The sequence below is a fragment of the Blennius ocellaris genome (assembly GCF_963422515.1).
Source record: "Blennius ocellaris genome assembly, chromosome: 2".
Classification (NCBI taxonomy): Eukaryota; Metazoa; Chordata; class Actinopteri; order Blenniiformes; family Blenniidae; genus Blennius; species Blennius ocellaris.
Window position 1 is genome coordinate 7,981,560 of NC_137651.1, and position 24,430 is coordinate 8,005,989.

At 41.3% G+C, this 24,430-nt stretch overlaps 1 protein-coding gene across 2 annotated transcripts in view; it reads left to right on the forward strand.

The window, feature by feature from the left end:
• The window catches only part of arap1 (ArfGAP with RhoGAP domain, ankyrin repeat and PH domain 1), a 39,402-nt gene that overhangs the window by 10,716 nt on the left and 4,256 nt on the right, over positions 1-24,430 (forward strand). Inside the window, exons 12-32 of one of the 2 annotated variants that reach the window (XM_080509596.1) lie at positions 151-333; positions 7,867-8,041; positions 9,278-9,412; positions 9,522-9,657; positions 9,860-9,962; positions 10,421-10,613; positions 10,944-10,989; positions 11,296-11,459; positions 12,914-13,126; positions 13,609-13,714; positions 13,799-13,946; positions 14,628-14,714; positions 15,038-15,115; positions 15,300-15,417; positions 16,250-16,363; positions 16,450-16,595; positions 16,678-16,760; positions 17,551-17,610; positions 21,042-21,105; positions 22,163-22,321; positions 23,911-23,948. In XM_080509596.1, the coding sequence (XP_080365722.1) occupies positions 151-333; positions 7,867-8,041; positions 9,278-9,412; positions 9,522-9,657; positions 9,860-9,962; positions 10,421-10,613; positions 10,944-10,989; positions 11,296-11,459; positions 12,914-13,126; positions 13,609-13,714; positions 13,799-13,946; positions 14,628-14,714; positions 15,038-15,115; positions 15,300-15,417; positions 16,250-16,363; positions 16,450-16,595; positions 16,678-16,760; positions 17,551-17,610; positions 21,042-21,105; positions 22,163-22,321; positions 23,911-23,931 (2,532 nt within the window). In that variant the 3' untranslated portion in view covers positions 23,932-23,948. The remainder of the gene's footprint in view (positions 1-150; positions 334-7,866; positions 8,042-9,277; positions 9,413-9,521; positions 9,658-9,859; positions 9,963-10,420; positions 10,614-10,943; positions 10,990-11,295; positions 11,460-12,913; positions 13,127-13,608; positions 13,715-13,798; positions 13,947-14,627; positions 14,715-15,037; positions 15,116-15,299; positions 15,418-16,249; positions 16,364-16,449; positions 16,596-16,677; positions 16,761-17,550; positions 17,611-21,041; positions 21,106-22,162; positions 22,322-23,910; positions 23,949-24,430) is intronic. The other variant, XM_080509597.1, reaches the window with a different exon arrangement.

Genomic DNA, 24,430 nt, shown 5'->3' on the forward strand with positions numbered 1-24,430 from the left:
GTACAGAGCACTATAATCTAGTTTTTGTTTATAATGACCAATTAGCAGGACTGGAGGTAATGGCGTGGCCCATACACATGGTAAGGTGGGCCGATGAAATGTGCAACATAAACTACAACTTCCTCTCTTCCTTGCGTACCTGTGATGCAGGTGTTCCTGTTGCTGGGCAACAAGCGGGTCAACAGTTTCTGGGCAGCGAACGTCCCGCCAAGTGAAGCCTTGTCACCCTCGAGCTGCAGCGACGAGAGACGGCGCTTCATCACCAACAAATTCCGCCAGGGCAAATACAGGAAATACCACCCTCTATATGGAAACCAGCATGAGCTCAATAATGTGAGTTGAAGGCACTTCTTGGATTGTTTGCTTCTGTCTGGTTCACTTTCCCAGCAAGATGTGTTTTGTGGTTACATTTATAGTAGACTAAACTGGGAAGTCAGTCAACATCGCAGAACACAGTGTGTTTTCAGAAGCGACTCTCACAGTTGGTTTACCAGTCTGCAATGGCGGAATTGTATAAAAAAATAAACCATTATGTTGTCCTCATTCAGTCATTGCTCTCTTTTACTTTTAAATGCATCACTGGCAGTTTAGTCCCCTCAGTTCATAGATTTACTCAAACATTTTCGAGAAGTTGTGCTGTGCAGCGAAAAGACTAGTTCCAAAATCATGTTTTTAATACTTAAGAACCACATATTCTGCTCTGAAGAGAGGATTTAAATGAGGCAGATGTGAAATGAATTAGAGGTAATGATTATGAGGTCTCTTCTGTCTGCACTCGAGCCTCAGTTGACACTTTTCCATTTCTTTTTCTTTCTTTCCGCTGCCTGATTTTTGGAGAGCTATTTTTGACGCTTGTTCCAAAAGTGGGGCATTTAATGGACTGATTTGAACTTGCAGTTCGAGTGAAAAGCAAGTGATTTGATTACAAAAGCAGACTGAATCCCAGATTAAGTCTGACGTGTAAAAACACTGTCCACCAGTTGCCAAGACTGATGCTCAGAGTTGCGATAAAGTAAACAGTGTGATATCAGTACTGGTTTCTGGAGATTTGAGAGGAATTTGATTCAGGGACGAGCTAAAAGCAACAAATCTCTGCGAGCTCGTCAGTCCACACACACTTGAAGCCAATTGAGGGTTATTTGTAAACCCCACATGTGTGACTTTTGACTCTGAGGGAGGAAACCTGAGAAAAACCTGTTGAGTTCAAACTCAAACATTTTAACTCCCATGAGTCAAGAATCCTGACTTCCTGTTTACTGCTCAACCCAAGAAAAGATGACCATTGTCTTACAATATTGTAACTATAACAATTTAACACAGTTGACCAAAAAAACCCCACAGTAAGATAAAGTTATAACGTTGTGGAGGGCAGTGAAGTCATTGAAGTGAGGAGGTTGGCAGTTTTATCAGATTTCCACTACAAGCAAGACACTTGTCTGCTATTGATAAACTATTCCTTTTTTTTTTTTTTTTAAGTTTGAGTCATTACTTACCAGTTTGGAGATGAGACGGTAAGACACTCCTCAATAACTGATGGGACAGTGATAAATGGATGAATCTCAGATTAAGCTCTGATGATATTTTGCCATAAATCTCACATTTATGACACTGCTATGAAGAGTGAAGAAAAGTACCCTCCGTTATTCCACATCCAAATCAAAGAAGTGTAATATTTTCTATTCTATTGATTTTGCCATTTTATGTCAATTAAACCAGTTAACCATTTTTCCTTTTCTGAGGATGAGTTTCCACATTGATGGTTTGATTTATTTCTTTTTTTTTGGGGGGGGGGGGCATTACTTTAGGCCCTTTTTAACTTTTGGGCAGCTGCTATGAAAGATTGGTTCAATGGTTTCCGTTTCTGCAGTCTTATCCTTGTTCACCCGGTTAAGTTGCTACATTTGGTCAGTGTAAGCCCGAAGTAGGACATCGGGGAACAAGCCTGGGAACGGCTGGGGCTGAGCCTTTGATATTTTTCCCTTGCAGCGCTGCATCATGTGTAATAAATGTCTGAGTGTTTGAGACCCAGCTGGGTCAGTCATTAGCTGCTTAACCCACTTACTGCAAGCCGTTTGTATGGCTCACAGGCACACTGAGCGTGTGACTGACTCACACTTACCACCTGACCTGTGACTTATATTTTTATGCACCTCAGGTATTTCAGACCGATTGTGTCTATATGTGTGAGTTATTGTGTTTGGGATCTGCAGAGCAAGATGAAATCAATCCATGCGTTTCCACTTAAAAGCTTTTTTTTTCTTCCCCCAGCTGCTCCTCTCCAGCTCTTTCAGTCTGCTTCATTTCTTTGTAGTGTTCTGTTGTCTTTTTCAAATCTGCTGCTCTACCTGTTTGCTTCTGGTCCTGGTCAAAACATTTCAAGTTCCTCAGCAATGCAGCACTTTGCTCTCTTTCCACTTGGGCGTGTCTAACGAAAAGCACGCTCCAGAAATGTGTTTTATATCAATCACTCCTGTCATAAAACTGACAGTAAAGGTGGTGTGTGTGTGTTGATATGACAAAGAAGAGCAAGTTTGGTTTCCACCTGAGTGCTTTAATGCCTCTGGCTACATTCAACTTTATTTGATTGGTTCCCCCCCACTTCTCCATTCCTTTTCTTCATTGGGTTTTCCTTTTTTGTGAATGTGACATCATTACACGCTGATTTAACTGGAATGTGCCGTGACTCCGCCCCTCCTCCTCCTCCTCCTCCTCCTCCTCCTCCTCCTGTCCTCCTCATTGTTTGGCTTGGGACTCCTGAAGTAAGTTGATCCTTTAAACTTCTGCTTCATTTTCCATTTTGTGGCGAGCAGTAATTCCTATCCGACTAAAATATCACAAATAGGCTTTTGTTTTGTTAGCCTGTCTGTGTGGACTGACTTTAGAGCAGTGATTGAAGGGAACTGAGAACTTCCAGGTAAGATAGTGTGTGAGCTGAGCTGTTGGAGAGGATCCTGAAAGTGTGTTGTGTCTCTGCATCTGTATGTTGTTGTTTTTTGTTTCTCAGCTGTGAAGAATCTCGGTGTGACTTGGTATTTTCAAAGCATAGTTTCACACAAGTATTGCAATATCTGCCAGTGGACTTTGGATCTCAGTCTGTAATCTCAGTGCAATTAAACAACCACATTTGAATGCATAGTTTTGTGCTGCAACTGCGTGCACAGCCGCATTGTGGATGTATTGTAGTGAGTGCACATTCGAGTTGCCGTGCGTATGTATTTCTCTGGAGTGGGCTGAGATATGTGAACATGCATATTAATGTGCCTGTGTAGGCATGTTCGTTTGCCTTTTTTGTGTGTTTTTATGTGTGCTGCGGTTTCTCCTTCTCACTCCCATGGTCTGTGTGTTCTCTGTGTACTCACAGTAGATAACAAGCTCTCCTCTGTCTGTGCCACTTTGCTTTCTCTCACTCTGTCGGTCCTCTCTTTTGTGCCTTCTCTTATTACTTTACTCTATAGGTCATCTGCTCATCAGGCTTTCTGAAAGTCTGGTATTCAGTAGCCTTGTTGTCTATTAAGGGGCTGAAAGAGGGCTGAACATTTAGACTGAAGTATTTCAAATGGTAAATAAAAAAGGATACTTTGGTGAAAGTATAAAGCTTAACTTAAATAATTACTTTTTAAACTTTTTAAACATTTGAATTACATTGTCAGTAGCAGACAATCTGTTTGATTTACCTTATAAAGAAATATGTGCAGTGTGTTTGTAAGCCAAATGAGAAAGTATATAAAACTTCAGTTATGACGATTATTAAAAAAAAAAAAAAAAAAAGACAGCATACCGTAAATGTAAAACAGAATTTTGTCTTTAAAGAATAGCTTATTGGCTAGAAAAAGTGCAGATAAGAAAGTTTGAAACACTGTTTTGAATTGTGATTGACTTTTAAGTTGAAAAGAGGGCAATTATTTTATATTCTGTAAATTGTGCCTAAGATTGATTCTCTCTTCGTTTCTTTTTTTTTCTATTGAGCCTGCACACATCGATCTCATGTATTCACAATCCTTATCTGCCTTTGGTTTTATTAAACAGCATTTCCCGAACAATAGGGTGCCAAGTAAAGCGACAGCCAGCTGAGAGTCTCCACCGAGCCACGACATAAGCTGTTTCGCAGAGCTTTGTTGTTTGGTGGTTTCCTTCAAATGCGTTTATTTGCGGGAGCATAAAAGAGGCGACAGTGAGATCTACAGTACGGTACTGAGTTATTTAACACTGAAAGTTGGCGTGTTGACCATATCTCAGCTTGTGGGGTCCAGCCACGCCGCCCTCTCACTCGGCATCAATCCAAGTCTTCTGGCGTTGGAGCTGTTGCTTGTTGAGTGTGTGATGGGGACAATTGGCACGTCACTGCTATTTAGTTTAGCGAACTGAAAGCTGGAAGGTAGCGATAAAAACAAATAATTACCGGCTTGTTTGTGTGCTTTTATAGTTTTGGAATGTGGCACAAACTTCAAATTTAGAAGACGACTTCAGTCCTTCTATCCTCCATTTCTGGCAATTGAACACTTTGTTTGACTGTTTCTATTACACTTATTCTCATTTTGCTTTTCTGTCTCTCTGTGTCTCAAACTGTTTTTCCTCCTTTTATTACTTTTTTTTAATTTTTAATTTCCCCTATTCCATTTGTCTGGATTTTTACCTCTCTACCCCTCTAAGCCGTTTCTGATGGCGTAATGATGGAACATATGTGGAAAGCATCTTGCTCTCATCTGGATTTAATATATGAAGATAAATGCACATGTGTGGGCGTATTTTTGGCCGGACTTTCAATATATATATGCTAAAAAAATCTACAAAGCGCAGTCCACTGTGTGTGTGTACATTGGCTTGGGGGGGGGGGGGTCATGTTGCGTTTCCAGCCAAGTACAATCAGTGTCTGATTAATGTGCCCAACTCCAACCCTTTCATGTTCTTTTAACAAAATATTTTTCTTTCTTGTGTTTCTCTCATCTTTCTTTTCCTCCAATTCGGGCCCATACTGCTGCCAAGGCCAGATGGAGGCCTGCGATTTTAGACACACCCAGATAAAATCTTTCTCTCTCTTTCTCTCTGTCTCTTGGGAAATTGGGTAAGACTCTTGAATTCCCTTCTCCTCTCCTCTCACTGTGTGTCTGTGTGTGCATTACTCCCTGCCTCATAGGCAGCAGATGTCGGAGGGTGAGGTCTTCAAACACTCAAAACAACCCATTTCCTCGTTGTGCTTTGTTCTGATTGGTTCGCTTCTCACAGTTAAAATAAGCATGCCTTGCTATTGAATTACTTCACACTGGCCTATATACAACACAACGCAGCTTTTGCATGTGCCTTTAATTTAGACAGTGCGAGAGCAGACTGCAAAGGTCACAAAACGTAACTCTGCACTCCTGTGTGCTGGAAAGCCACGTTGATGAACAGCATTGTGCCAGTGGTCAGACGTATAGCATGATAAAGATTACAGCTGATGCTTGTCTGCAGGAATGGATCTTATGTAAATTCTCGGGAAAGGTGCCCATGCTCAGGTCATTTAAATGGAGAAGTTTATTCAGGCGGCTTATATTCTGGCTAAATCCGTGTGCGTGCGTGCGTGCGTGTGTGTGTGTGTGCGTGCGCGTGTGTCAGAGACTTTCTTTCCTATAGATTCAATTGGTATACACCAACCACTTTGGATTCATCTTATCAATAATATCCACCACTTTAGTTTAACTCTGTTAACTGACTGTCCTGGTTTGCTGATGTATGCTGCTATCTGGACCCTCTTCTTATTTTGAAGTACATAAGTTTCCAAATTGTATTAGCAAGCTACTTTTAACTTGGAAAAAATGCAGAAGAGGCCCAATACCTTTCAGAAGATTAACTGTGATTTTCCAAAACACCTGAAACCAGTTGTTTCGTGGCAGTCATGTGATCCATACCATGGAAATGTCCATGTGGATGTGCTCTGGTCCAGATGTTGGACAGCGGCTTTGCCTTCAGATGTCTTCAATGACGTGTGCGAGATAGGGGGGAATGCAGCTTGTTTTGCCGTCTGTTGGGTGTGTGAGGGTCTCTTGTGCAACTTTAATCTTTGTCAATTTGTCTGTCTGTGTGCAGAGACTTGTTAATGCTTAAATAGAGGAGGAACTCTGTGTGTGTGTGTGTGTGTGTGTGTGTGTGTGTGTGTGTGTGTGTGTGTGTGGTGTGTGTGTGGGGGTGTGTGTGTGTGTGTGTGTGTGTGTGTGTGTGTGTGTGTGTGTGTGTGTGTGTGTGTGTATGAGACAGAGTGCTGAGGAATTTGTCAATCAGGCGAAAAGGAGCTTATTGGTTTTAACACAAATAATGTGTGTTTGTGTGTGCTCGTGCACACATATAAAATGTTTCTTTTCTTCTGCATTTTTGTGAGTCTGTCTGATTTCTTTGGTGTAAACTTGCTACTTCCTCCTTTATGGAAGCCACAGCGTTCCTCTTTTGACTCCCTCTTCTTCCTCAATTCATGTGTACACTTTTTTTTTTTTTTTTGAAACAATAAAAGGCACTGTACACAAGCCAGTGTAGGATTTTACTGACACCAATCGATTTACAGGGACAGAATTGGAAGACTTTTTTTTTTATCGTACTTGACGTTTCCTCAACAGCAGCAATGAATTAAAGAAAAACACTGGATGACTTAATCGGATATAACAGTATCTAAAGCTTCTCAATCCTCTTTGCTTAACTGTTGTTCTCTGGAGTCCAGGTCACCAGTGATCCACTAGCATCAGGGTTTAGACACTCATCACTGCAAAATGGCTCGAGGCTGCTTTGTTATTAAATGTACAAGCACTGGATTTGGTTTACAATCAAAAATTGGCACAAAGATGAAACACCTGGGAGCTCATAGTTGATAGTTATATTATAGTAATAATCTCCCGAGTCACAATAAATCCCCCCAAAATTGCTTGGATTCTCCATTGACAGTATAACAGCATTGTTTGTATTTTTTATTAAAATGCACAAGATGCTTCCCAAGTTCATATTTGAAGGGCATATAGGGGTGAAAGTGCTACAACTTATGCATAAAATTAGGAGAGGAACTGCAGGTTTTGAAGCTGACATGATCATAGCATCAGCAGCAGCTACAGAAACTATATAAAACCTATCATATCACCATTGATTGCATTTGCCATATGCACTTTTAACAACTATGACTTAAAAAACATATACGATATCTAAATCTATAGAAAATGAGCAAAAGCAGATAAACAACTTTTTGTGTTTTAATCATTACGGTCTGCACTATGACTGTCATATTTTAGGTAATAATTAATATGATGGGTTAAAATCAACAGAAATAACTTTCATTAAGGTATTTAGCAAAGTACTCCTTTCTGTCTCACTTTTTCTTCTTTTTTTATAATTTCATTGCCATAAATCAAAGCTTATCCAGACAGCCTACTCATAAGAGTGTTCATTTTTCTCCATATTTGAGTAAGTCTCCCTCATGCTCCTTAACTAGGGTTGCTTTGTCTTTAAGGGTGTGTTCTGTCAGTGTCGTCAGTTCAATCATCCCCATGTTCTTATTTATTTATTTTTTAATTCTTGAATCTTATTAAATTTGACAATATTGATGTATTTGGCAAATTATGTTCTTATGTGAATTTATTGCGTTTGTTGGCATCGTCTTCTGTCCAACTTTCCCAGAACTTGCTTGGTTCATTGACCAAAATGAGGAGTAGACACATTAATGTTGTTTGATTTTAGTTCAGTATGAGCTCTCAGTTCTGAGAGGCTCAATGTGTTTCATATTGATGTTTACAAGCAACTCACAGTGATCCCATTCTGTTGTTATTGTGTATTAAATATGCATAATTACATTTACTTGTACAGCTCAATGTTGTCTCGTTCTCTCTCCCTCTCCCTCTCTCTCTCTCTCTCAAGGCTCTGTGTATAAACGTGCAGAGTAGTGATGTTTTGGAGACGCTGAGCCTGATTTTCTGCGGTGCAGATGTGAATTGTTCAACTGGTATGCCAAATTGGCCCTCCCCTCTCTCCCTGGCCTCCGCACACGCACAACCTTTGCAGGCTGAATTAATTAGCCATAATCTCAACACAGGTACTGTATTACACACGTATTGCACACGCATGATCACAACATTGAATTTGATTTCTTGGTGCTTACATTAAGGTTGAGTAGGTTTTACATCGCTTTAGCAATCATTTTCATAAGCTGTGTATCCGGAAACATGTTAAACAGGTTCTAAATCAATCATTTAATGTGACGGTGAGTTTTCACAAGCAGTTTAACAGCAAATGCTGAGGTTGTAGCCTGATGACGTCGGGTTGATGAAGGGAGAATCATTCACAGATGCAACCTCCGACCAGCCAGTGGAATGCTTTGAAAGTAATGAGCGGTGTGCTAATATCCATCCTCAAACCAACTGACAGCCGGACCAGGGGCTTCCAGAGAGGGGCATTATAATCGGTTTTTCCACTCTGTATTAGAGATGCAACAGCTGCTTTTTGGACAATTTGTTAAATCTTGTAATTGATTGAGTCACTTCAAATCCTGAAAATAAAAGAGTTGAAATCCAGTGCAATCAGACATTCCATTAATTCACATTTGTGTGGTGATTCCATTTGAAATGCACCACTTTCTTGTGCAGTCAAAGGTTGCTGCATTGTTCTATCAGCAGACAGATAGTGTCAGAGTGAAACAGTAAAAAATTGGGAATATGAATACTCTTGTCAGCTGTGTTACAGGTAAAATGTAATAAGACGGTAGAGTATTAATTTGTGTCCCCAGTCATTAAAAAATCATTTGTTTGCCAAATATTTGCTCTTAGTCTAGTTTATTAGAAGTCATTGGCCTATGAGCATGGTGAAATGCTTATTATGAATGAACTACATTATTATTATTATTGTTATTATTGTTATTATTATTATTTTTTTTAAATGGCTTAAAACTGGCAAATTTTGTTAGGTCAGAGTTGTTGAGAGTGGTTTAATGCAGGTATTTTACTAGTGGAAAATGACCAGGAATGAAGTGAAAAGTCCTCAGGAGCTACAATAAGACAGCAGAATTGAACACAATGTTTTGAGAGTTTAAGTGACAGCAGGAGACCTTATTCTTTGACTTCATCCATAGTAACCAGCAATCAAATGAGACATGTTGACATAATGGGAACACGGTGAGTCAGTGCAAAGCAGGAATAACAAGCATTCTCGTGAGAAAGTTCACAACATTGAAACAAGGATCGCTGGTGTCTTTGTGTCTAGTGGCTCAAATTGATAACCCTAACCCTAACAGTTTTGCAAAAGATAATGTATTTCCATTTTTTTCCATCTGTAGAGCTTCCACGATCAGAAATCGTTGAGCTTATGGAGCCGACGCATTACCCACCGACTCCTTGTGTATCTCACAATGGCTTCCTGTTCAAGACCGCATCGATGGCCCGGGCTGCCGCAGAGCACAAGGGCAGAGAGGGTACGTGCACACAGCACAGCTCAAACACTTACAGGCCCTCTTTAACACCCTACAAAAAAAAGTATTTTCAAAATATGTCTTAATATTAAGTATCATTTTATCTTCTTAGAGTTCAGCCGTCGCTGGTGCACATTAAACGATGGCACGTTCAGCTACTATGAAAGTGACAAGAACTCGAACCCTAATGGAGTACTGAAAGCTACAGAGATAGTCTGTTTGGCTGTTGACGCACCTCAGAAACACGGGTACGCACACACACTTCTTTGTGTCATTTATACTTGATTGAATGCCGTAAACTGAAAGCCTTGTGTCGTATTGGAAAACGGCTCTCGTAGGGAAACCATGCATGTGTGAACAAAGCTCCAGGATTCATTTTTAACTCTACATTTTCTCTTTTTTTTTTCTTATATTGGTCTGTGTCTTGCTTCCTCTCAACCTCATTTACAGATACAGTCACACTTTTGAACTGTACACAGAGGCTGAGCGTCTCTATCTGTTCGGCACGGACGATCCAGACGGCCACAAACAGTGGGTCAAGTCCATCGCAAAGGTAACCTCCAAATGCATCTCGCCTAAAGGGATAATAAGTAAATAAGTTGTTCGTGACTTCCCAGATGGGAGATAAAAATAAATTGGATAAGTGGTCAGTGCTCCACGTGTTAATACGTAGTTAATAAGTACACTGAAAACTAGGATGTTTGCAGAATTATCTTCACATTATGTGCAGCCACGTTTTGCAATAAAAATATGATAAACATTCCCAGTTGTCAGTCATGCAAGTTATGTCGCACCTGTGAAATTATATGGCTGATGATAGATTGCATTTTTAAGAAACCTGGCCAAATAATCGTGTTGCTGCTATTCACCGTTTTCTCTTTGTGCTGCAACATTTTCTTTGTTGATTATTGGCTTTCAGGAGAGTGTGAAGAGAAGTGGTTGAATTTGGATGAAAGCAGTGATTGATGTGCTATATATTTCAAAGTCTCTGTGTCTGTCTTTCATTTTTAGAGCTTTATTCCACCCGCCGCTGAGCCTTTGCTGAAATTGGGTTTTGAACGGATCGGGCGGCTGAAATGTAAAGACGGCTTGAACCTGCAGACATCAAAGTTTGGGTGGTTCGTCCTGGTGGGCTCCACGCTTCATGTTTACCTGGAGGCCAACAATGGAGAAGAAATCCACCTCCGCAAGCTGAATGAGCTTTGTGAGTGTGACGAAATGAACACCAAAGGCACTTTTACATTTACATTCTGTGTACTGCAAAGGTGACAGTAATTGCACATCATTATAGTACTTGAGTAGACTTTGTGGTCGGCTGTGCTTTATTTCAATACATGTTTTTCTAGTGTCTCAACATTTGAAAACAAATACCTGAGTTCTCCAGAATTCCAGAGTTAGGTTGAAAAGATCACAGCTGATGATGGTCGCTGTTACTCACTCTGAAGCTACGGAGGAGAGTGGAAATCCTGACATGGTACAAGTGCTGAGACTATCAGTTGCAGCATGCTGATTGCTGTGCGTTTGTGTTTTCCAGCAATTCAACAAGACAATGAAGTACTGGTATTGGTGGAGAGAGGCAGGTGAGATGGAAAAAAATAACTGCTGGTTGTTTGTTATATTCCTAAAGTGTAAAAGTAAATGCCTTAATACAGTGGTTTAAAACTTGGGGGTGTCTGGCATGTCCAAAAAGTTGTGGTTTCTTTTCTTTTTCTAAAGAACAGCTAAAGTTTACTTCACTCTGTTTTTACTGGTCATATTTATTTTTTTAAATCCTCACTGAAATGTGTCAACGCTGCTTCTTTTCCTCTCTCTTACTTCCGCGTTGATTGTTGCTGTCGCTCCACCCTGGCTCCCCTTCCCCCTCTGCTCCAATTCCCGTTGCTCAGGACTTTGTACATAGAGGGAGAGAGAAAGCTGGATTTTTCTGGCTGGTGTGGAGCCATCCAGGCAGCAGCGGGGAGTGGAGGAGACACGCTGAGCCAGCAGCAGCTCACGGAGACGGACATACCCGTCATAGTGTACAGCTGCATCGGCTACATCACACAGTGTGGTAAGACACATCTACGGACGGCATGAATGAATGAATGAACTTCATATGCCAAATGAAAGCCCACTGCGAGTTTAACTCTTCATTATTCATCCTGGTTGCTGAACGCCTTCAGTTTCATCACAGGAAAGGTTGCTCACATAGCTCCATAGCTCCATTGCTCCATGCGATGGCCGCCTTTGTGCAACTCTGTGTGAACTCTTGGCACTTCCTAAATGTTTGTGTACTCATGTGACTATAATCACAGGATTCCATCTCTGTAAGAGACCAACGGGCCACATGAAAACAAAGCAACTCTGTTCCATCTTCATTTCTCTCTTTGCCGTCTCCTCGGTGTCAGTTTCCCCTCCCTCGTTTTCTTTTTATTCTCCTCTTTCTTCCACAATCGTCATTCCTACTCCCACCCTTCACTGGCTGGCCAACGGCATTTCTCAAACAACGAACCGGTTTTACCTTCATTTATTGTTCCGGACAGCGGTAAACAACTGGTAATGTCTTTGTTGATGTGATCAAAAGCTGTAGCTAGTTTCAAGAAAATGTTCTAGATACCAACACGGGAATATGTCTGCTTCATGTTGCAAGAAAACATTATTGTGAAGGTGCATCACTTGAGACATTTAACCACCGTCTGGTTGAAACTGCTTGGTAATTCTGACTCAGTGTTACTATAAGAGAACAAGAACAGGGCAAAAAGAGAAGTATGATGGAAGGTTTTTCAATGAGCAGAAGCCTTCTAATAGGAGTTACTATGAGAATACACTGACTTCAAGTGTATGTCAGTATAAAATATTGCAATATCTACATACAGTAATCATTATTCATAGTTGGAAAGCAGGTGTATTTTTTATCACAACATTGAGGTAATTCAACGTTACAAGGAAGATAATAAATAGTTCAAAGTATTCCAGAAATTACATTTGAAAAGCAAACAACAGAAATAAAAGCAATAGCAGCAGAAGATCTTAATAAGTTGCACTGTCCTTCCTTGGAAAACATCAAGTCTTTTGAACGTCGATATCCTCCACGTTTGTTCTGCAGGTGATTTTGACACTGAATAAACCTGTTCAGATAATTTTAGGGTTCATGACGTACTGATATTTATCTTCACACTCAACAAAGAGGACTGCACCCACCTCCATGTCTCCATGTGTGTTTACAGATTGAAGCATGTTGTTCCTCATGGCACTGACACAGTGATGAATCATCAGATTTGCTTTTTTTCCTTGTTGTCAGCTGTCAGTTGAAAGTCCGATGATGGACACTCTTTGATGTCTTTGATTGATATTGAGTCAGAGAACAAGAGTGTTAGACTTTAGATGCATTTTCATAAGATGCCCATTTTATTATTTGGCATCACTCCATCTCTTCTGTATTGAAATACCTTTCCGCTCATAGATTTCTGCTACATAATTTCAAACCACGATTGGTAAGACACAATATCTGTATTTGTTTCCCAGGTTTGACGTCGGAAGGCATTTATCGTAAAAGTGGTGTGAACTCTCGTGTGGCGGCACTCTGTGAACGGTTTCGCAGCGACGCTCGCAGCCTTCGTCTAAAAGAAGGGGAGCATCAGGTGGACGACGTCTCCAGCACAATGAAGCGCTTCTTCAGGGAGTTAGAGGAGGGACTGTTTACAACGGAGGACTTCCGAACCTGGCTCAGCGTCGCTGGTAGGAGTCACAAAACCCAGAATAGAGCTTATTCATGTTGTTATTTAAGGGGAGGTCAAGGTTCACCGGTATTATTTAAAGGCATTCAAAAATTTCAAGCTTGTTTATCTTTGGAGATGTCTGGCAATCAAAATGTTTTGAAGGCTTAAGTACTTATTAGTGCGTGTGTGTGGTTTTTTTTTTTAAGGAAGTAAATTTCAACAGAAGTATAAATGCCTCTCAACTAAGTTATCAGGCTGTCATGAGGTTCTTTTTTTCTGTAATTTAGTTAAAACATTAAAGCCTCCAACCTCCTGATTATGTTTAATATCTTTCCAAACATCCTCAGTTGCTGCAGCTTTGGTCCAGGTGCCATTTTGTCAGGATTTTGAACAAAAAGCCCGACAGTGTATGCCGTCTTCTTTTAGATCTCCCATGCTCTTGTCATATACCTAACATATTTTGTGCCCTTTTCCTTGCTTTCCATCTGCTTTCTTCTCCAGCCATTGAGGATGAAAGTACAAAAATCTCCGAGTACAAGCTCCTGTTGAACAGACTGCCTCGTGTCAACAAAGCTACACTACAAGCGCTTATCAACCACCTCTACTGGTGAGAAAATGGCACATTCCAACATGGACTTATCTCTTGTGTGTGCTTGTGCGTAACGTGTGATTTGCAATGTTTGCATTTCAGCGTGCAGCGTTTCTCTGATCGCAACCAGATGAACCTCCATAACCTGGCTATCGTGTTCGGCCCCACGCTGTTCCAGACTGATGGGAAGGACTACACGGCTGGCCGGGCCATAGAGGACCTCATTCAGCACTACATAGTCATTTTTGAGGTAAAGGTTCGCTCCTCACAGAGGAGGAGGCAACACATTTTCCTCTGACGTCCGACAATTGGAAACACCATTCGCAGTACACAGGTTTCAAAGGTCACATGCCATCTTATTACATTGGCTGTGAAGTTAATGTCAGAAAATGGCGGGGGCATGCAGTGAAAAGAACAAATGAAAACCATCCATCTTCACATCCACGCATCGCACGTCTCCCAGCTTTATCCCACTCGCGGCTGTGGGCCGTTTGAATCAACCAGCCAACTTCTGGCAAAACACACAGTACACCCTGAGTACATGACCAGTTGATTTGCTGTGAGCCAAGCATGCAAACTACGACGTTACCTGTTGTTTTAATCGTTGTTGTTATTTGTTGTACAATTGCCCAAGAAATTAAATATATTGCACTGTATGTCTATCTTTACATGACCACAAGGTAACTCACGATTAAGTTCCACGCTGTCATTGCCAAAATGTGTTTATTTATCTGATGAAAGATGAGCTCCAAACTACAGTAGGTCTTATCAGAGGTTCTGCTCTTTGTGGTAGCAAGGAAATAATGCAGCTGTCATGAGGCTGGTTTACAGTCATCGAGGAGGATCGAATTACGGGGCAGAAGTATTTGGTGGGGCGGTCCATGTTTGACATGTCACTCGATAATCATTTATTTGTTCATGTGGTTTCCAGGTGGACAAACAGCAGCTGAAGAAGCAGCTCGAAGAGATCACAGTCATCATCGACGTGCACGATCGCCGCCACTTAGTGAATTTCCCCGTGAGTCTCACAGGACGCCCACACTCACAGTCGTCTATGTTTCATGTGAAGACGCCCTTCTGCTTCATGTTGTTGTTGAGGCCTCACCTGATCTTGTTTCAATGAGATTATGTCTTGGTGTGAAGAAATGGAAGGATGTAAACCTTTAATTCCGCTTGTGAAATTCCTGCATTAAGCAATGTTTGCCATATTAGGAGTCTTATTTAAATGCAAATTTGTGGTTTGTACATTTTGTATTATGGCAGCTTTGCATGCAGTTATTCATCACCCTGACGTTGTTTACTCCCATTTGCCCTTGTTTGTTTGTGTTTGCACTCAACCAGAGTACTGAACCAGGAGGCCACTTCATCTGCACCGTGTATCTGGAGAAAAAGGAAGAAACAGCAGAGCTTCATGTCAAGGTGACTTAGCGTTCGCCTGGTAACTCAACATGAACGGACGTTTAGTTGCCAGTTGTCTTCTTAGCTGTCCGTTAAAGGGCCATGATAACAAATGTCTTCAATGGGCTTCAGCAGTATGCAGAAGCACATTTCCCTTTGCCTGATATCAGAGAAACTGCAGAGTAACTGGGAGCTTTTCCCTCAGATCCCTGGTTCCATGACGGCAGCAGAGCTGACATGTGAGGTTTTGGACCAGCGTAACATCTCTGTGAAAGACAAAGAGTACTGGAGCTGCTGGGAGGTCTGCGACAAAGAGGAAATGGGTGAGCCAGATGGGTAAACACAAGCTGGCATCATGACAGTTTGACAAATTTTGAGTCATTTGTTGCTTTTCTTTGCTTCCTTTTCCAATGTTTTTTCTCTTAAAAGATATTGTTGTTTTTCTTTTTAAATCATAGCAAAGAAAGGTTTTGTTTTTCAAAAAGAAACACGAATTTTATGCCGTTTGCAAATTAACACGAAAGATTAAAAGGCCCCAAGTGCAACAAAAAAAAACACAAAGCCTGTGAAGTGCTCTCTGCTCAGCCTGAACTATCCAAAGTGACAAATTCCAGAGGCGAAAAGCTCATCTCAGCAATGTGTGCTGCGGTTTGTTTTCAGCCTGGTATGTGGGCCATCTGGTTCTCTACCAGGAAGCCTGTAGGTGGCCTATCAAATGCCAGTGACACTCAGCTGATTTGGCTGGTTTCCTATGACTCGCCAGAAAAGCCACCTGCTGATTACACAGGGACTTGGAGGACTGATACTGAGAGATGGAAGGAAATTAGAGAGAGTCTGAGTGACAGGAAGAGCTGGAGGGATTTCTGTCATTCAGGTGATGACTTAGAGACGACAATTCTGGCTATTTTTGAGTTCGGAACAAACTTTCCAAGGATGTAGAATGACATTGTTATGAAACCAGTCTGCTTTTCTGTTACAATAGGAATATATAAATAAACCCTTTTTGTGTTTTCCTAAACCACTGCCAATCATGACGCCAAGTCTGACGGTGAAACTTCAGCGGAATGTTTAGCTTCTCTATCATGTGAGACATAATGTGAAGTTTTGTCGGCGTTTGGCACATTGCTGTCTAAATTTTCCACCTTTGGTCCCCAGAGCGTCCTCTGCACTATCAAGAGCGAGTCCTTCCCATCCTTCACTCCTTTGGCACCGACTCCCACCTGCTCATTAAGAAGCACCTCGCTATGGAGCCAATGCTTCTCTACCTGGGTAAACACAAACGTTCAAAAGACTTTTATCATATTTTACCCATTGCTTTTCCCACATACCTCTTAAACTCTCACTCTGCTCCACAGCAAGCAAAGTAGACGCTTCTAAACACGGCATGATCAAATTCCGAGAGGAGCGAAGCATCCTCGGTTTGGGGCTGTCGTCCGGAAGTTTCCACGACCGATACTTCATCCTCAATTTCACCTCGCTCAGAATGTACAAGGAAGTTCGAGTAAGACAGAAATCGAGACAGAAATCTGTAGTTGTCATGTTATTTGATGGACTCATTCACAATCTTTTTCCCTGTTTGTCAGAGTAACCGACCAGAACGTGAATGGCCAGTGAAGAGCTTAAGAGTTTATCTCGGTATTAAAAAGAAAGTCAGACCTCCGACATGGTGAGTTGAGCACTGAGTCTTCCTCACACTGCCAGGTAACTCCTCCTGATGTCAGGAACTCTGAAACATACAGTAAGGCGGGTCCCGGTGCTCGATAGTGATCAGTATTTGGCTTCAGTGGGTGCAAATGATTGAAACAATGAGTTTCTGTATATTTACCCACTATATAGATTCCCTAAACAATCCATGTCTTTATGTCTGTGGAAACTTGTTGGGAGTTTATAATTTTATTCATTGAAATTGGTTTTAGTACCTTTTGGTAGCTTAAAACTTCATTGGCTTTACACTCGTACAACACGTTTGTGTCATAAGTGCACTGCTGGGAGCTTAAACTGCACAGCAAAAATACAAGTCCTGATCAGCTTGTTCTGGATATTATGTTGGAGGGAATGCCATATTTGCATGAAACAGGCTCCAGTCTAAATATATTGAGAGAATTAATCTGTAAACTCTTGCAAAATATATGTATTTTTAATTGACTTTTCCATTCAAATGCGATTAATTTGAGCCAGCTTGGCCAATGCCCAGGAGCACACTACCTGATTTATCATTTTGAAATTGTGTGCAGGTTAAAACCTAGTTTTATAATCCCTCTTAATCTTCACCACACCTCATTTAAAGGGATAATGAATACCTAAAGTAATTTATTTTCTAATTTTAGGTACCTCGTTTTTGCCTTCTCTGAAAAACAAAAAAGCTGAACAGATTGACCACTAGGGGGCAGCCTAACCTTAAGTATTGCAACTCCCAGGACTGCTGCAGAAGTAACTTCATTTTCTTTTGCTCTTAGCTGGGGACTGACAGTTGTACAGGAGAGCAAGAAACAAGAGAAGCCAGAGAGGCAACAGTGGTAAGTAGATGTCCAACACACCAACTTTTATTCACAACACATATGTTTCAGTGCAGAGCTTCTGCGGCTCAGAACAGACCTGTTTTTTCCCCTCCTCCACTATCTATCTATTTTATAGCTCCTCTAAAGACATGTTTAGTGCAGTATGAATTTTTTTATGCTTCCCAACTACATAAAAATCACATATACTCTCCTTGGCAGTTGTTTCGTACTGATTTCTATCTTTTAAAGGGACGAGTTCATCCCAGGGGACAGATAACGTAATTCAATACAGAGATAAAAATGAGTTTCCATTCATCCATCTTTCATACTGCTTTAGCAAAATACTGGTTGTGGGGAACTGGAGCTGTTCAAAGCTTATAAGAAGTATGCTGCTGGACACTTGACTCGTTGAGTGTAGAAGTAGGCACATTAAATTAAAACCTTTTTTATGAATACAGTAACTGTTGTTTAAATTGTCATCTTCACGCAAATGTCTTCTCAAATTAATTTGACTTAATAAACACTCAACAAAACCCCCAACTTTTACTCTAAAATGACTTTGTTCTCTACTAAAACATACACTTGGAATAATTCTTTCATATTGTGAAGAAATAAGTGTGGAATACAAACTGAAACGTGCCAAAATTGTGATGAATTAAATTAGAGAATTTCTCAATCGACACCTTTACTTTGTATGTGTGATGGTGCCACCGTAAGCTCTTTTAAAGGTGACATATCCACATTTTCCGACACTTTAGAGATTTTGATCGAAGATTAAATCAAAGATGGCAACACCATGAGTAATTTGTCATTTTCATTTACTATTGACCGAACTCCTCATAATGTGTGTTGGATTTTTCATGTATTAGACTGAACAGGAAAATACAACACAATTGATGTTGTTCTCATACACAGACAACAAAAAATACTCCAACACGAACACACATTTTAATATTTCTTCTGTAGCAGGAATCTTTTTTTTTTTCTTTCTCGCTGAAGGTGACATTTTCCTAGTGGCAACATAATCATGTCTACAACACACATGCGAGGAAGCTGGCAACTCCTCTGCAGGCTTAGAAAACAGGCCAGATCCCTGCATGAGAGTCTGGAGACGGAGCCGTCTGAAAGGTCGGCTCCACCTGGGGGGTCGAGGAGAAAAACACATGAGCACACCTATGAGCGCTGTTCGGCTCTAATCCAGGTCTGTTCATGTATACATCCACGTGCGTTCACCCCACGTGAGCTTGCGTTCATGTTACACGGGGCTCCGCGTTGTCAACAGCGGTCGACGTCCTCATAACGGTAATGGGAGCGCTCTTCCTGTCACGCTGTAGGCAGTATCATCTCCTGGTTACGCTCCACCGTTATGTCCCTCACAGCAACAAAACACATCAGGAAGACACACAGAAGGGCTGTGGATGTTTGAGAAAGATAAAGAAGAAAGGTGAGGCCGCTATGCAGCGTGCAGAAAACATAGAATTTACGGCACATGAAATAAAAATGTAGGAGAAAGTGACTGATGAGCTGAATTTCTCTCCACCAGCTTTGCTTTACCCTCCTGCATTCAACATCACTTAATCACTTTTCTATCCCAGTATTGCTTCTATCCACTCAAAAGCCCTAATACATGAATTTTCCCTTTTCAGCAGTGCTACTTTATCAGCCATTCTTTTTTTTCGCAGTAAGTGCACTTAAGCTTATAGGGACGCTGATGAATTTTCTGAATATTATGTAAATTTCATACTGTGGCTTTGTGGAAATCCATAATGATAAACGGGCAGCATTCATTCTTCTGCTGCTGATAATGTTGTAGATCAGCAGGCACTTAATTACAAGTCAAAATGACTAAGTCAAATGTATTGTAGGAGATAACAAAAGTGTAGGTAAGCATGCTGAAGAAGAGTGACTGCCGTCTTTTGAATCGCAGCAAGTGCTAATGAGCTCTGTTCAGCTTAATGATGCAAACAAGGAGGGATGAGGAGCTGCATGTGTGTGTCTGCATGTGTGGAGTCTGAAAACTGGGTTGACACTGTATTCCCCCTGTAAAGACCCACAATGCCAGACTCCACACCTTGTTCCATGTTTTCTTTCCCCCAAAAGTACATTTTACATTTAGATTAAGATCAGAGACACAGTTCGACAAGTTATTGTTAAATTCATGTCTCTGTTCTTCCCTGAGTGGCTTCAGTTCCAGTCAGCCTTTGATTGGTGGTTTCAGTGATCCATTATTATTTAGAGTACACAACTGAAGTATTTCTTGTGCTGCCTTTACCCAATGTTGTGGCGCAAATTTGCATAATGCATTACTAAACTTGTTAAAGTTGTCGAAGCAGCGCATCACGAAGGTGTCTTGGCGTTAGCGGTGTGATTGTTGATTTGTTTCGTTCTGCATATTATTCACGGGTTACATCTAACTACAATGATATAAGGTTGTGTCGGGGGCTGTGGAATGTATTACATCTATGGATATGCCTGTGCATGTGTGTTATTTTCTGGGGTTCACACAGACATCTTGGTACACCATGGATCTCTGCACACAAGAGGTAAAAATCTGGTCAAAGGTCACATTGGGTTAATATGAGTGAGAGTGAAGGATAGGGTTTGGTTGGGATTCTCAGGGTCAGTGTATTAATATTGGCATTATAACAAAGACTACACCCTACAAATTCCATAGCAACAGACCGTGGCTCTGTTTATGTCTGTGGTAAACAGTGAAGACTCTCTTTTCAAGCCTCTTTGTATCATTGTCTTGTTATGTCTCAGTGGAGAACGCTGATATAATTGTTGTAACCTAAATCTGGGCTCATAACCATAATGATTGTATAAATAAAGCTTGTTTATGCAGCACTGCGGCATGCCTGATGACTCGGAGGTCTACGCGATGGCAACCTGAGCGGCATAAAAATATACACGCACACCCGCAAACTCCACAAAGACATAAAATCACATTTTCCTCGGACATGCGCAACGAACGCTGAAGGTCTCAATTGGCGCTTCTGTTTGGAGGGAGTTTAAATCAGGAATCCCACTGTGTTTACGCTAGTGGCTTCACCACAAGGCACCGTAGGAGAGAGACGATGTCAATTTCAGTTAATATCTCCGACTTTGTCTTTCTTTTCTTTTTTCCTTTTTTCTTTTACCCCCAAACTTTCACTTGGTCCAAAAAAAGCCTCTGTGACATCTTGTCCCCCAAAATCTCCTGCGCGCACACACACACACACACACACACACACACACACACACACACACACACACACACACACACACACACACACACACACACACACACACACACACACACACACACACACACACACACACACACACACACACACACACACACACACACACACACACACACACACACACACACACACACACACACACGAGCCCTTCTGATTTTGTCGTGCTGTCTCCTTCAATTCATCATGCTGTGTTTTTCTTCACAGGTATCTCTGCTGTGACACTCAGGCAGAAATGAGGGAGTGGTATGCAACTTTTCTCAGTATCCAGGTGTGATTTTTTTTTCTTCCCCGTTTCACACACAAATAAACACATCCACATACTCCCAGTACACTCCTTTTTCCTTGGAGCTGCCCCAGTTGACTCTGAAGGACGGTTGTAGACCCTATTGGTAAACACAGTACGTTCCAGTGAAGCCAAACACTCGTGAACACGGTCCCTCACCAACAAAGCAAAGCAGATCCTTCATCACAAAAGCAGTGGTCTGGTTCCCACATCTACTTCTGTCTGAAAGCGTCTTATTCAGTCTTTCTTATTGATGTGCAGATCTGGTTTGAACAACCAGAGAACAGACAAAGCCTCTTAGCTGGACTTTAACTATGTAGGTAGTTTGGGCTAAAGTTACCATAGAGTTGAGTTGCAACTGAAAAGTTGCAGTGATCTAAAATTTTAAAAGTGTAATGATAAACCACTATCGCAGCATGGTCACATAGAAAACTTTAAAAAAAAAAAAGTTTTTGTTCACATCCAGATATGAATGCCCACCCCCCCAATATGATTGATTGTCTTGAAGGAAAAGTGCTTTTCCAGGAGGATTTTGCACAAAATGGTTTGAACACTCAGAAGAAGATGCTGCTTTTTCTTGCTCCTCTCCGAGAACAATTGAAAAGAACATGTTCAGAAAGAAGAATCAATTACACATGGAACCCCCAGGCCTCCCACATCCAAAGTGTGCAAGGATGAGCCCCCGAACACAGCTTTAACCAAACACCTCCCCAAATCTCACAACATGCTCCCACATCAAATTATATTAACTAAATGTTGATGTTTTTGCTTTTTTTTTTATCAATATAAGACAGTATTATTAGAGGGTACTGTAATTCATAGACAATACAAAGTATAACTCTTGTGTTGTTTGATTTTAATATAAAACCTCTGTTGCACTTATGGTTTTGCACCAATTCTTATATTAATCATGTTAATCCATCTTGATTCCACTTGCACTAACAGCAGGGTTCCATTGTGTGTCTGCCAATTATTACGGTGCTTTACTGCATGTTAGCATCATATTGTAACGCCTCCGTCTCCCCCTCTGTCCACGTTCAAGTACGACGGCGACGTGTGGCCTCAGGACGGACTCCAGCAGACACGCGCCAGCCGTGTGCTGCCGGACGCGCGTCACGGTAACGTGTCACTGATACCTCTGCGTGGCAGTGAGAATGAGATGCGGAACAGCGTAGCAGCTTTCAGCCAAGACCCGCTTGCTGTGAGTCCATGCACCAATCACTGGGACAAATCTGGTCAGCTCAGCTCAGTCCAAAGCAGGCTGCCTAATTGGAGACATGGATGCTGAACAGGTGGTCCACACCCTCAACCTCCACCCCCCCCCCCCCCACGAGAGCAGCAGAACAAATCTGCTCACATCCTTTACCAGTTGTACAATTGCTACTTCTGAGGACAGATTTCTATTCAGTGTTTCACACTTGATGCATGAGATCAGAGGCTCTGCATCAAAGGACTGACGTGTGTTTTCTTTACATTATCCCTTCAAAAGGAGGACAGGAGTTGGGGGTTACATCTGTACAGGATCGATAATCTCTGCTACATGATTTATCTTTGATTCAGCCTTCGCAGCAGAGTCTGGGTTCTTAAACTTGACCAAAAATAGACAATGGGAGAGTTTTTTTTCTTCTTCTTCTTTGTGTGTCATTGCCAGCCTGGATTCCAACGCAACAGAATAAATGAGTAATTTGTGTCTGGGCCTAAAAATATTTGAGAATCCAGACGATGTGAGAAGGAGGAGGAGGAGACGGCAACAGTTCAGATTCTAAGCATTTTTGACCTGAGATGAAAAGAGAAAAACCCAAAGTATAACATGAGTTTTTCTGTGGAATATCTGTCAAACTGAGCTCTGACAATCAGCAAAGATCAGCACGTCACATGCATCCAAGAATGATGCATGTGACATGAACTGGTGCCTGCAGGCAGGCTGTGGTTAACACTGTGTTTCACAGCACTGCTGCCATAATCGACTCCTGGAGTCACATGCCCGGCGTGAATTTGACAAACTTCATCAAGGATGGTTTTGTTGGACTGCATTTCACGTGCACAGATATAAAACCACAACTGTTCACGAGCATCAATATCCCCCCCCCCCCCCCCCCCCCCGCTTTTCTGGGTTTTGGTGCCACAAACCAAAGTGAATGCGAGTGTCCACAATGTGACGATGATGCCATCTTCTCCTCCTGCTGTTTCCTAGTCATCAAACACCGCTCATTAGTTTGCAGTAGACTATGACGGCACATAACAACTCAACTTCCACGGGCGACAGCATGAACTCAAGGTTGCAGTGTTGCCCTCCAGTTAGTTTCTATTGATTCTCGTCTGTTCGGTTTATCAACTTGGATTTTTTTTTTGTTTTGTTATTTGTTTTGGGGAGTGTGATGGTGTGATTGCTTTGGTGATGGGGCAGCAGCAACAGACGTGTGTGTGCATGTAGAAGAGAAAGAGGGTCACTGCAGGTTGATGAGTGTCGTTTTCAGTGTGGAGTGACAGAGTGAAGAGTATGTGTGTCAGTATGTGCCTCTTTGTATGACACTCACGTAAGAACCTGATCTTATATGCGTGTGAAACTCATGAGAGTTGACTGCTCCTGTTCATATGAATTCAGTAAGTCCAGTAGCATTTTCTTTATACCCAATATATACAGTGTCCTACCTGCTCAGATTTTATTCATCATGCTCCACCTCTGTTTCTCTTTTACCGCAATCTTCCACTCCTTGACTGTTCATATCCCATTTCCTCTACATGTTCCTGTAACTGATCATAAACTCTCAAAATTGTTTTATCTTTCAGCTCTTTAGAGATGTTCGGTAGTGGTTGCAGCACACGAGGTGAGATAATTTTCTAAACTCAGCTTCATAGTATATAACAAACTATTGATGTACATTTTGTGAATTAAGGTAAATCCACCCAATTATTTTCTTTTTAAGTTTAGTGTGGGTTTAATTTTTTCTGTTCAAGCCTTTTTAAACTATGTTATGAATTTTTTGATAACTTGAGATGGATCCGAAGTTTCATGTTTACATTATATGTTCATTTTCCAATTCAATAAGGGTTTAAGTAATTTATTACACAAGCAACCCAAATATTTAGCAGTAAATGACCCACAAAGTGTTTTAGGTAATGTAAAGTAACGTACACTGTCTAACACCTTCGGCTGAAATACCAGCTTCAAAGTGTCTCATGAAATAACCTGTGAGCTTCCTCAACCCTTTTTTGGCACATTTTTGCCCATTTCTCATGGCATGTCAGTGTTTTGTGGTTTCCCTCCAGATGTGAAACTTTGTATTCAGTGTAAAACGTTACATTTCGG